The 14313-nt window shown below is 36.0% G+C and overlaps 1 protein-coding gene across 1 annotated transcript in view; it reads left to right on the forward strand.

Annotated features, from left to right (window-relative positions):
* PTPRM (protein tyrosine phosphatase receptor type M) overlaps nt 1-14313 on the forward strand; it is a 438824-nt gene that overhangs the window by 160576 nt on the left and 263935 nt on the right. Inside the window, exons 6-7 of the mRNA XM_054284774.1 lie at nt 4765-4939; nt 11875-12168. Coding sequence (XP_054140749.1) covers nt 4765-4939; nt 11875-12168 — 469 coding nt within the window. The remainder of the gene's footprint in view (nt 1-4764; nt 4940-11874; nt 12169-14313) is intronic.

The raw sequence follows: 14313 nt of genomic DNA on the forward strand, positions 1-14313 counted from the left end.
TTACATATGTATTTGGTATTTTTTGAAAGCTTTCTCTGAGCATTTGAAAATGCACAGGTTCCTCAGCAGCCAGTGGAATCTGTTACTTTCATTTTTGGATCTCAGTATTTATTCTGTGACCATAGTTCTTGTGTTCTAAGAAGGTGAAATAGCTCTGCCCTGGGGACCTGGCCTTTGTAGACCAAGCAGGTCTAACATTAAATGATTATGGCAGCTTCCTCTTTGTAAAGAATGAAGTATCCTGTTCACACAGTTCTCAAAGTCCCAGAGGCAGGAAGAGCTAACAGCCCTAATCAGTAGTAAAGCCTCATACTTTTGTGTGGCAAATCAGGGCTGAAGTAAAGAAAGTTAAAAGAACCATATTTATTTTTTAATCATATTTTAAAAAGCCAAACAAAACAAAAGCCCCACCCAGAAAACAGGATGCTGCAAATTTGCTCGAACAACCTGTGCTAGTAGGTCTTAATACCAGTACCATAGTGCTATATTGCTAATCATTAATTTTATCCTCTTTTCTGGAATGGGATCAGTAAATTACAGACTTGTCATTTTTTGTTTATTTTTCAATAAAATGTCATGTATTTGGGAAGACTCTCAGGCTTTCATGTAAAAAGTGAGAGTTTGCAAGACCTACTGGTAAATTGAAGAATCTCAAAAAACGTGAGAGTAAAGTTTTAATGACTATAGTCAGTAAAACTACCTATAGTTAGTTAGTAAACTGTTATAGATAGTTAGTATAAAATATCATACAGTTAGTAAATAAAATATCATTATAGTTAGTAAAAAATATCATAATCGAACTCGATTTGTGTGTGTTTAGATTGTTGCATTAGGGAGTGATGAAAACTTTTCTGAAGGCTACTAAAAATAGTTCTTTGTGAAGAAATGGTAACGGGATGTGCTAGAATGTTTAATAAACAAGTTTTCATTTGATATGTTATGTTTAGCCATTCTAAATGAAATAGCTGTTAGCAGTCAGCACTGAGAGCTGGTAATTTATCACACAGTGAGCTGAAATGGGCCTGTTAAACACTGGAAAAAAAGATACCAAACCTGGGTAACTTTCTGAAATCATTGCAGTAAGTCAGGGGAAACAAAATGTGAATCACAAATAAAGGGAGTGAAGCTGGATGTGTGGGTACTGCTACAACAGAAACAATTCTGTATTTATATATCAAATTGTTAATAGCATTTTTTCAAACTAAAAATAGTCTTCTGCCATTTTTCTACTGCTGAAATAAGAGTTTGGGAGAAGTTGTAGGTGTGTGATTATTTTTTAAAATTTTTTTCTGCACAGCCTTTGTAACAGTCTTCCAGTTGCCTGGAGGATTGAACAATGCCTATAGATTGAACTTTCCTTATACTTGAATTCATTACCTTCATTACTGTTCCTTTATGCTTAGGCTTAAATCAATTAGGCAGCTCTCCTACTCATTTGCTGTCATCCCAGAAGGGAGGGAAAACTTGCTCTCTTGGGCTGTATTTTTTCTTGTGGAACGTAAAGCAATTATGTTTCTTTGTCTTTGTCTGTTACAGACACTATATTTTCCTTCAATATATTTCTCCCCAAAGAGACTAAAGAAAAAAAATTGGGCTTTTTTCTTCTCCTTTGAGTTCCAGTAAAAAATGTCATGCTAGTGATTCTCTGGGACTATTTGAGTTCTAACATATAATTAGACACTACACTTTGCCTCCATGAGATTGCAATGTTCAAGAGAATTCAGTCAAGATAATCTTTATTGATAATAATCTCCCATATATTTTACAGGTTTTTTTTAGTATTAATAATAAAGGCTTTTTATTCCAGAGCTTTTTCATGAATTTTGAAGCCATTGTTAATAACCTTTTCTCACCTGGATTTTGGTGGAGGGAAAATTTGCTCAAATCCTCTGTGGAACCAAGCTGAGTTGCATTTAAGGCTTCTCTAGCTTTTTCATTTGAGCAAGTGATCTGTGCTTCCTGGTCTGATTTGGCTTCTTTTTTTTCAGTTAAAATTATTGGTATGTGAATCAATGGCATGTGTTACGAAGCCATGTAAGTCAATTATTTGATCAAACTAAGATTTCCTGTTGTAGAACAGCAGTTAAAACATTCAAAATCAGGTGAGATTAGTATATTTGAGAATCAGCAGAAGGTGAAAAAGATTATGGGACCCAGGTGAAATAGTAATTTATTGTAACTGCTACAGTGCATTGATTAGTTCCAATTTCCATTCTAAATATGCATGAGTAAGATGGGAAATGTGTCCTATAGGGATGGTTGTTGGAGCAGTTGCCTTCAAGGACTGCTGGCAGTGTCTGTGAACACCCAGACTGTGAAGTTCAGGATTTTTACCAGCCCCTTGGTGGTCTGAGGGGATGGTGTGATAGGAGACAGTTCTCTGTGTAGGCCCAGCAGGGGCTGTGTATGCATCATATCTTGCCATGATTGCCCCCTCTTCATGAACTGCAAATTAAGGCAGAAATTACAGTGGCATTGCCTCATCCTTTCCCTTCACATCTCTTTATCTGGGGGAACAGCAAGAAATTATTTTAAAATATTTACAGTTCTTCTGTTGTATGGTAACTCATAAGTGTCCTGGTAAGTTGTGGATGCAGGTGTCCCACGTGGAAGGGGGGTTTTCTGTGCAGGCTGGAGAGCAAAGTAGTTTGTTCCCACTCTAAATGAGCTGAGCTAGTTTAGGTGCTAGAATTAATCATTGTGTGGCACTATGTTTTTCCCTGAGGAATAACTTATCCTATTTCTTGGCAGGATAAAAAAGCCTGCATGCATGTTGCATGTCTTCCTGATGTTGCAGCTAGAAAAATGGGAATGGTGATATGGATGGGTTTAATGTAACCATGAGATTTGGGTATGTTCGGGATCCTTCAAGAGCCTGAAAGCTGTAGTAACATACTTTAAAACTGGCTTATGATTGATCAGTAGTTCTGATTATCAGGATTAATTAGGTAATTGTATTAGGTAAGAAATAATGTGGCTTTTAAGAAATATTCATTCTCCAAACTTCTAATTAACCCACTGCTTATCTCCTGTTATCAGCAGCCATTCTCGCTAGAAGGATATTACAGTGGCAAAAAATAGTAGTTTTGAAATAGTAGTTTGAAATGTTTCTTTCCAAGTTTAGGTTTTTGTGACTGCAATGCCACATCACAGAAGCTGATTTATCAGCAGCTCAAACTTTGAGAAACCTTAAGGAACTGTCAACTATCTGAAGGAATTCTCAATAATTTATGACTGAATAATTTTTAAGACGTGATAGCACATTCTTCTTTGGACATATTACAACATTTTTTCCCCTTTCACATTAGCTATACATCACCCACGTTTTCTTTTGAAGAGGAAGTAACTTTACTGTGCATTAGAATCAGTATTTATTGTTAATTATGTTGCTTCTTTGGTATAACAGCATTATTAACTTTGACTTGGTTTTGTGATTTATGGATGAGTTTAATTTTGTGTGATTGTTGTTTAGAGTTCTTCTGTTATAACTTGTATTTCAAAGATACTTCCAATTTAGTGGCAAATAAGATCATAGTAAAATGAGATCAGTATTTTCTATATGTCTTAAATTGAGCTGGAGAAATTACAGACTCTGGGACAGAAAAACAGACATCACCAGTGTTGTTGGTTTATAGAAGTTTGCTAGTGCAGGACCCTTGATCTGCTTGAAGCTCCTCCAGTCAGAGAAACACTAAACATACCTGGTGTCAATATTTAGCATCAGACAGTGTGTGTGCCTTCCTGGAGAGAGAGATTTTTGTGAAGTGCTGGTTGGCATTTTCCAGTTTGTCTTCATGTTTTGATATTGGTTGTAGTCTTCAGTGTGTTGGAATACATACCATTGTATAAAAAGTGCATCTTTCTTGTTTGCTTGTTTGGGTTAATGTTGTCACTACATTTTGGTGGTTGGTTTGATTTTATTTTTTTCCATCCAGCTTTCATAATTCAATCATTACACATTTTCTGCGGGATTGTGAGTGTTTTTAGTGCACATATCCTATTTCATGGTCAGGTGGAGCATGAGTTCTGATGAGGATTTGAGAGCCAAGTCTCTCTGCCATTATCTCTGTGTCAAAGGATGTGGCAAGTTGTCATCTATGCCTTATTCTGTCTTCTACCCTCTTTTTTTCACTCCTTGTGCTCCTCAGCTGCTACAGGGTTCATTTTCTTGTGCCATATGTGTAATGTGTTGAATTGACAGCAAGACACTCTGCTGAAAAAGAAACTGCCCAGTTTCCAGTGCCATGCTGAGAAAGTGAGAGATGGAGACAGCTTCAGGTCATTTACCTGATTAATCTCTTCCTAGTCTCTTCCACCAGAGTCACTGATAAGCCCTTGGGTGGGTGCTGCTATGAGAACCATCCACCGATGTTTCCCTGAAAAATGCATATCCCAAGCAGCAGATGCAGGAAGTCAAGAGAAAGTGCGGACTGACTATGCTGGGCTACATTTTCTAAAAAATAAATAAATTTAAGTGTTTGTGTAAAACAAGCAAGCAAATGTTACATTGTTCTCAAATGTTTCTATTGGTTAATCTATAAAGAGTTGAAAGCAACTGTTACAGATTAACGGTTGCCCACTCATGATGAATGGTTTAACTCACATGGGAAGGCAGAAAAGTCTGGCTGTCACACCTGTAAAAGTAACGTACAGACTTCTGCTTTTATCTCTCCTTCTGGAGAACTTGAGAGAAGTAAAATGGATCGTCAGTATATATTTTTTAATATGACTAACCACAATCTTTATTTTATTTTCTTTGCCTAGGGTATTTATGTACGGGATGCACCTCTGAAGGACATAAAAGTGTTCAATGCCCGGCGATTTGTAGCTCTTTTCAGTGTGGTGAATGCCACCAAGCGGGACGCCGGCAACTATCGCTGCATGATCCGGACGGAAGGAGGAGTTGGTGTATCCAACTATGCAGAACTGATAGTCAAAGGTACTTCACCATACAAATCAGTATTGGCATGCTCCCTGTGTGGAATCAGGGCTTGCAGTTGCTAATGAAGTAAGAATGTCACCCATAGCCTGTTAAACTTGATAAGAGGTTCAGTAAATAGATTTTGCTTATGTAAATCTTAAGAGTCTATCCAGCTGTAACAAGGGAGTGATAGAAGAAGCCAGGGCTAATTAACTAGGTACTTGCTGATTGCTGTTTTAAGTATTTCCCTAAAACGCACTGTTCAGACCTGTACGTCCTTACAAATTTATTTGAAGTATGAACATGATAATGGCTACTTGCCTGCTTTATGGGGATGGTATTCTAAAAGTATACTTACTACAAAATATGCAAGATTTACATTTAAGTGAACTCATAAAATACACATATTTCAGTATATAGAAGGTTTTTTTTAAGTATTTTGGGGAACACTTAGAATGGGGAATAATCTGTCACCAGTAGAAGAGGATGCAAGAAAGCCATAATTGAGAATAAACCGTTTTCCAAAAGCAAGAATAGAGTTTTAGTGAATGTGTTGTAGAGAAGATGCAGAGAAACAGGACAAGAGAAGGATGTTGGAAATAACCAGGGTATGAAGGTAACAAGACAAGAAAAATTGTAGCATGAAAACATAAAAGAGCTATTTAAATGGACAGATGAAAAGAGAAACAAATAGAGTGGGTGAGATGAGAATGTAATTATAAGGCATGGTGGAAAAAATGAGGTTATTTCAGTCCAAGCATGAAAAGAAAATAAAGTAGATGGCCAAAAATAGATATGTATGAAAATCAGCAAAAAAAAGGAAGCGTGGACTATAACCCCAGTAGGAATGATGAAGCATCTTTCAGACCTAACACAAGTGAAAACAAAGAGAAATGAGCAGTGTCTGTAGGAGGCAGAGGGAGGAGTTACTGCTTCAGTGAGGAGAGGTGCAGGAAGCTAAAGGAGTTCATTTCTTCTCAGTCTCTTTGATTCAGGGTGTTTTAATTTACTAGTGCTTCTTTTGAGGTGCAATAGATGAAATTATGAAGCGTATCATTAAAGCATTTGTGCTTACCCAGATTCTTTCAGAAAATCTGCACTGGGCACTGTGAGCAAGTGGATAGCCTTAGGGTGTAATCCCATTAACTGCTTGTAGAGTGGCAAAGTAATTATGGTAATCCCCATTGCCTGTGTTGGAGCTTTTATGAGACCACCTGCAGGTCATTCCTTCTGACCTAAAAAGACCCATTTTAAGCATTGTGCTGTAAAACATTAGATGACTGTACTGAATAGCAGCATTAGGGGTTAATGAATAAATACGCTTTCTTATTGATGGCATGTAATTAAGAAATGGTATTTCCTAATTTTTAGCAGGTTTTCTGCAATATCAGTTAGCAGACTTCAAAGATAACAGGTGATTTCAGTGCAGCTATATGTTTTTTAATCCATTACTATCCATAAATCATGAAGAATGTATATATGCCCACACTGCATGTTTAGTGTACTTGTGAATTGCTGATGGCTTAATAATAGCATGTGTAAAAACATTGGTGTGATTACTCCCCCCTCTTTGTTACAAACTATGAATTTAATTCTCTTTTCATTTACACTTGTGTAACTAAACTGCCTTACAAGGAATTTCTTTAGAATTACATTGCTGAAATGACAGGAGAGTCAAATGGCGCATTCGTAAGTTGAAGAGGATCAGTTCTTCACATTTATCATGCTCTATTTCATTTTGGTTACTGAACCTGTAACTCAGGTTGCAAAAAGTTTTACTCTGGCATAGGGCTTTTTTCAAAACATACTTGCTTTTAAGTTGAGATGTTTGCACAGTAGAGTGGGTTAGAACTCTGTACAACATTCATTCCACTTCACTGTAGACAAAGTTTCACTAAACAGGAACTTACTCTAAGTAGATTCCAATTATGTGTGGAAAGATCTTTCAGCTTTGTAGTGCTGTTGTGGCCTGATGGTGTGTGGCACTGGAGACAAGGTACCAAAACTCTTGAAAAGAACAGAAGGGCTGCTATTTTAAGGTGCTGCAAATCAAACCTACAATCACAAAGGAATAGGAATGAGATCTTGAAAATGAAAGACATGTAAGAAACTGCCAGGTGTTCTTACTCTGTTCTTTTTTTTTTGTCTTCTTTTTTCACCTGAGTGAGCATGTTACAGCAAGGTTTCAGCAGTATGGAGGGGGAAAATTGCAATTAAAGAGCTGTCTGTTCTGTTATTAAGTAAGAGTAAACATGAATATTGTCTAGTTAATGAGAAAAAGCTTGTCAGTGAACAATTAGTCCGGCCTTAAAGTGGAGGGGGGAGAGAAAGAGTTTTAGTTGAAAACTTGTTTGTGGTAACTTAGATGCCTTTTAGAGGATGGTGTAATAAAGTATTGATTGTTCTATTTAAATAAATCCTGAAGGGGAGGTTTTCAATTTACCTGAGTGTTTGTTCTGATAAGAAAGGCTGAAAAGACGAGTGCCTTGTCATTGTCTGTGCTCAAACGGCACGATATCCTCATCTAAGTTTGTCAGAGAATTGGATTGAAATGTCACTTTATCTAATGGGAGGCATGAAATTGGCCTTGTCAGATAACCCACTTAGTGTAAAAAACATCAGCTCGTATCTAATAGATGACATAAAAGTAATCAAACATTGAGCAAAAGGAAAATAGTTGGGTGGAATTGATTAAATGCATTTGGTGGAGTAAATTAGAGTTCTACATACAGTCCCTAGGTTGAAGTTTCTAATAGTGGGCAGATCCAACACAGATTAGATTTAGGAGAACAGAATGAGCCTGTCTAGCAGACATCAGATTATTACACAGTTCAGACTGCTTATTGAGTTCAAACAAGGTAAACCTAGGTGTCAAATTGGTTAAAAGGAGTTTGGCTAGGTTTTTAAGCAAGGGCATAGAAAGGTAGCCATCTGTAATGCTGGCAGCTTAAATGTCTGCATTTTCCAAATGGAAAATTTTTTTAACACTGGGAAAAGACCCAAACCTCTTCAGGACCTCAAGAGCAAAGAATTTATTCTGGAGGACAAAGCCATTTTGACATCAAGACATACTAAGAAAATATCAACAATTACTTATCTGTGGTATCAGTTGTTCTCATACATTAAATATACACAGATACTTGGCATCTGTTTTTGCTCTCTCCAACTAACCTTTCATGCTGGATCCATCACTGTCTGTACCCTTTTTTTACCAGCAGTGCTGGCATTAAAACTTATTTTTATTGTTTCCTAACAATTCCTATAATGAAGTCCAGTTTCATATACTCATTTTGTGGCAACCTGACTGGAGACTTGAATTTTTCAGTGTAGGTGTGTAGTTAAGTATTAGAATGGGCTGCCCAGGGAAGTAGTGGGGTCCCTATCCCTGAAAATATTCACTTAGTGCTGTGATTTGGTTGGCATCTTGGTGTTTGGTCAAAGGTCGAATTTCATTATCTTGGAGGTATTTTCCAACATGATTCTATGATTTTGTAGAGGGGAAGAAAGAGGGGAAGGTAAACATACCCACATTCATGCATTTGCAGAAAGTGAGGAAGTAGATTTTGTCATTTTTCAAGATAGTGCTTCTGAGCCACAGAGAAGAAATGTCTATTTTTGTCTTTAACTCACTTAAACCTTAGAGATTTATATTATCTCCAGTGGCATCTCAGTGTGATGCCTTTCTCCTCCCAATTAAAATTTGAAAATAACTGCAAAGTAAAAGATGTTAAGATGTTGTAGAAAATGTTTGGAAAGTCTTTGTAGTTTAAGAACAAAGCAGTTTAAATGAAGGAGTTGCAGTTTCAAGTGCGCTTTCAATTTATAAAAAGTGTATAAGAATAAATAGTTTACCTTCATGTATGGCTACATTTGTTTTTATTATCTGTGTAAGAGAAGGGCTTCTCCTTATCATAAAGTCTGTCTTTTCCTCATATTTAAGTGATCCATTTATGTAGAGTCACATGAGAGCACCTGCTTAAAGCTTTCTGTCACCTGCAGACCCTTGGCTTTGTAAAGTAGCCATGATTTCCTTTCTATAAGGGATTGCGCCCATTGTCATTTGTCAGAGAATTCAAGAGGAGGTTTGAAGTCTAAAAGGCATAAAATTTGAAGTATGGATCCTTACCTTTTTTTCTTTAGTTAATATTCTATTTTAAAAACCTATGTTCAAAATATTCACAGTACTGAATAAATTTGGCCATTTGCTTCAGGAGGAGATATGCAGGGAAGAGCTCCTCTTCAAGTTAAGTCATTGTACTAAATAGCTACTGCTACAAACTTGTTTCTGCTGTCAGTTGAAAGTCCTTCCTTGAACATACACAGCCCTGAAATATCAAGTCTATTGCACTGTTGCATAAAGGTACTAATTTGCATGCTATTTAATTGAGACTACCCCAGTGGCTGCCAGTAAAACTGCTTTTAGTGAAGGACAGTAGCGCTGCAGTGTGGTACTTACCTAAGTGATTCAAACTCTTCAGCATTTTAAAAATATTAAATCATTCTGTCAAAAGAAAAAATAAATAAGACAGAAGAATACATTTCAGACTTCAGTCTTAAAATCAGTTAATTATATTTGGATATACAGTGTTTGTATTAGAGAGTCTACTTAATTGACTCTTGCGTTTTTAACCGGTCACTTAATATGAGCATCTTACGTGTAATGAAGGCTTGATTTTAGGTAGTCTCAATCTCTGGTAAGAAGGTAACTTTTGGTCTTAAACCATGTTAATAGTATGAAATTGCAGTATATGCAGGCTTTGCTGAAATAGTATGACTTGAATTAACCTTTTCATTGTGGTCCCAGAGAATTGAAAAACATGCCCTGAGGTATAAAAGGACAATAAAATACTGTCTGTTTCAAGTACTTGTAATATTGGGAATGAATCAGTGTAACTACTAACCTTAGTGACCTAACTCCTGAGTTTGCATTTTGAATGGCACTTCAACAGCCTTTAGTAGCATTTGAAACTTGAAAGTAATTAACTGTTCTTTCAGCATGGCTAAGTAAATGCCTTAGGATGCTTTAAAAAAGTTCCATTTCACATTTTGGTTCACAAAACAGCCTAATGATTTAAATTGATGCTAAATCATTTTGAGTCAAGTCAGAACTGTTTCCAGACATGTTATCACTGTATGAAGCCATAGTTTACATACTTTAGGAAGAAGAGTTTCAATCAAACAACAGTATGTTTCTAACTCAGCAATGACATCAGTTTGCCATATATTGCTATTGACATTAAACAATGCTTTCACTGCTGATTTGAAAATCTAAACAATATTCTTTATATCCTGGAATCTGCCACAATATTTTTATAACTATTTTTGTCAATTCCAATTAGTAATGCTTAATAGATGTCTTCAGAGATGTTCTGGTTTGTTGCCCTTTGTATTGTGTTCTTCATGACAGTAATCACTTAGGTTTTTTTAAGATGAAAACACACAGTGATGATGCCTGTGTTTGCTGGTTTGTGGTGTTTTATTTCATCAATTGCTAACAGATTGCACAGATCGAAGCTTGCATACAAGTGTACCTTGCTAATTAGAAACACCATCTATCTGAGACACGGCTAATCTTCAGTGTACTGAGTGTTCTGAGTTACTCTTTCTATAAATGAAAAAAGGTAGTATACTGTAGGATAATTACATGTTTGTTAAAATAGTATTTCTCAGGAAATGCTTCCCAAAGATCCTTTCTCCCTTTGGCTTCATTCTTTTATTTTCTTTGCTTTAACTGTGACTTTGAAGAGCATGACAAAATGATGAAATAGATAAATTCAGTTTCTTGTCTGTTTGACTACCTGTATCTCAACACAGAGTGAAATGGTTAGCAGAAGAGGCTAAGTCTGAATCTAAAGCTTAGGGAAGACAGATGTCGTTTGTTCATTGCATATTCTATGTAGCCTTAAGAAGGTGGCAGTGTTTGCTGATAGATATGTTAAGAATAGAAAAGCATATTGGATCAAATAGTGCCTTATTACAGTGGCTTGATTTCATTCTACTTGAGTATGTTTAACCAACAGGAAGGTGAATTTTTTGCAGAAATGATGCATGAAATAGCAGAGTAATTTAACCAGTAGGGTAAAAAAATATGTTATTTACCTTTAAAAAAGATGATGTCTGCAAATTATTTCTGCAGTCTAATTTAAAATAAGATGTCCATCAAATATTAAATTCAAGTGGATTTAAAACTTTGGTCAGGTTTGAAATATTCAGAATCCAAACTATCGGGATATCACACGCATGCTTGCTCTGTGATACAGAATACCATTTCTGTGTGGCAGTTAGTGAAAATAGCCATTACATGAAGTAGAAACAAACCTCTAGTAAAAACTCAATAAATCTTCCAGCTTTCATTTAGAAGATCATTGATTATAACCAAAGTATAAAATCCTTGATTATAACCAAAGTATAAAAATTACTGTACTTACTCTGCTTACACAGAAGTGAAAATATGAAGGCTGACTAGTTAAGTATATGGAAAAGAATTCATAAAAAATTAATTTTGTTTTTGTGCAGGAATTCCTATTCTTATTATGTGTAAGGATAGGCTACAACATGAATGGTATCTTGAAAATATTAGTTTTGAGTAGGGTTAATATTAATATCTAGAACAAACTGTATTTGTATGAGAAAACCTGAGATTATCTTCGTTTTTAAATTGGGAGTTGCCATGGAATGTTGAGTGAATAGAATTCCATTTGCACATGATTTGGAGTTATGAGGTTTAAACCAAAAGCTACAGGTTAGAATCTCCAACTGCATAAGCAAAAGAATCTGAATATTGCAGTTTAATGAAAATAAGTAAGTCTGTAATGATGATTTCTTCATATCCGTGTTTTTATGCAGTCTTCAGTTCTAATGTAGTACAAAACCTGTTTCTTATTTGAATGCTTTAGAAGTAGAAAAAATTGAAGTGCAATCATGGCTTGTTATCATACCTTACTGTTTTTCAGAGCCACCAGTTCCCATTGCTCCACCTCAGCTGTCCTCAGTTGGTGCAACTTACCTCTGGATACAGCTGAATGCCAATTCCATCAATGGGGATGGACCCATTATCCAAAGAGAAGTTGAGTATCGAACTTCAAGTGGAAGCTGGTATGACATACAACCCGTGGACTCCACAAGCTATAAGATTGGGCACCTGGATCCTGATACAGAATATGAAATCAGTGTGTTACTTACAAGACCAGGTGAAGGAGGAACAGGATCTCCTGGCCCAGCTCTCAAAACAAGAACAAAATGTGCTGGTGAGTACCTCAAGGTGACAGGAAAGTTGTAAGCATGCTTCTAGGGCTGAAGACAGAAGTTAATTCACTGGCAGTTTTTACTGTCTGTCTTAAACCAGCAGGTTGCAGGAATTAAGACTGAATGGTTTTAAGTATAACATATCAGCATTTTCCAGCTACAGTGACCTTGAAAGCAACCTTCTGTGCCACTGTAGACTGCAGATGAAATAATGACTGTGCATGCCTTTTTTTTTTCAATGTCAGTTGTATCAAACTTGTAGATAAAGTGAAAAGAGATCCTGAGTAACAGCAAAAGCATTCACTGTTGAGTCTCAATTAGCAGATGAGGTTTAGCAAAGGACTGCTTTCTTGAGTGACTGACAGCATGTCTCTTTACTAAATGAGATAGTGCAATTTCTGGTGTGTTGTAGCAATCTTGGCTCTTGTTTTGACTGTTATAATTAATAGAGCTGACCTCTGATTGTAATAACATACAAAGTTCACCTATTATATAGAAACAATTGTAGAATAATTTTCAGTAGGACTGGCAGTGATATTAGTTTGGGATTTAGCTGCTCAGAAAATAATAGAGGGTACTGTGACCTGGATTTTCTTTGGTCATGACTATTTTCCCCCATTATTTTGAATCATCTCTTGATTTGCTGTAAAGCTGGTAGAAGATAGGCAGGAGTGTAGCTAGAGAAAATGGGAGTAACAAGTGGTATTAGCTCATTGTTCCTAGTCTTTTAAGGAATTAATTGGTCTTACTTGCCTTTCTAACACAAAAAAATTGTGTACTTCAACAAAAATAATGTTTCCATTGCATATACTTTTTTAAAGTCACCTGGGCACCCGTCAGTGAGTAAATGTCATTTCAGTTGAATGGAATTGGTGTGATGTCAAACACAAAATGAAATATAGTTGCTGTCAGAATCCCACATTTATGTTCTGAAGATGCAAACTTATACAAGTACTAATTAATTTATGTTATTTTTGGTATTTTTTCTTCCTCTCATAACTGGAAAGAAGTATTTAATGAAAAGTACCAGAAAGCAGTACAGCTAAATTATAGTAATAGTTAAGAATTTCGTATTTATAAGATTTTCTCTACTAAGCTAAGCTAACTTAAGCTTAGTCAAAAGTGGAGCATACAAATGAAGTCTAGCTCCCTTCAGGAGGGTTTCTGGGTCACTATGCCCTTCATAATAATGTAAATGTCTGTCTGGACAAGGTAAGTACATATTTAATACACAATAATTTCAGTTATTTTAACATTAAACAGTTTTTCTAAAAGTTTTTTCATCTGCTTGTATGATCAGGTAATGCAGTACTTGGTGCTGTGTAAGTGAGTCTGTCCTGTAGGATTGCGTTGTGTTACCATCCTTGGATTAGTCACAGATCCAATGTGCGTGCCAAACAGGCTGCTGTGAAGGAAATTTACCTCCACCTCAGCCAGACTTAGAGAGTGATATCCACGATTTCAGTCATATTTAAGAATATCATATGCTTTCTGTTTTCTCAGTGTTCTCAGTTACATACTGTTGAATATTAAAACAGGTATTCCGTTTCATAAACCAGTGTGTACTGGAAGTGTTTTATTACCTGGTAGTGTCTTGTAATACATCAGAATTATTTGTGTTTTCATTAAGCTAAACAGTAACCTTCTTAAATTAGAAGCAGAAAGTTAAATGAGTGAAAAATGTAAATTGAATGATGATATTAAATCTGTATGTACAAATTGGCTTTTTTTATAGCAGAAGACCCTGCTTTGAAGGTGTAGTGGTTATTGGTTAACTGTTAGCAAGTGACATGCTAATAACTGGCCCAAGGGTTTAAAAAGAGATGCTGATAAACTAATGACGGTATAATTAAGCTGGGTAGGAGTAAAATAATGCCAGTCTCCAAAGCATACAATAGAATTAATAAAACAGGAGTCTTTAAGAGAAGAATCATTGCACCTTTTTAATTACTGTGATAATTGCATGCTGCTTGCCTGTTCCCTAGGGGAAGATAGTGAACCACTTGGAGACTTGAAGCAGTATGCTAGGCATTCAATAATCTTAATAGTTCTCCAAAGCATTTGAAATATGTTTTCATTTTAGCAAAATGAGATTTCAGAGGCTTGTAATAGACAAGTCTTATCTGTAACTTTATGAAATAAAAGCA

Source organism: Melozone crissalis, unplaced genomic scaffold (assembly GCF_028551555.1).
Source record: "Melozone crissalis strain CALT ecotype California unplaced genomic scaffold, PUWL_Pcris_2 ptg000042l_1, whole genome shotgun sequence".
Lineage (NCBI taxonomy): Eukaryota > Metazoa > Chordata > Aves > Passeriformes > Passerellidae > Melozone > Melozone crissalis.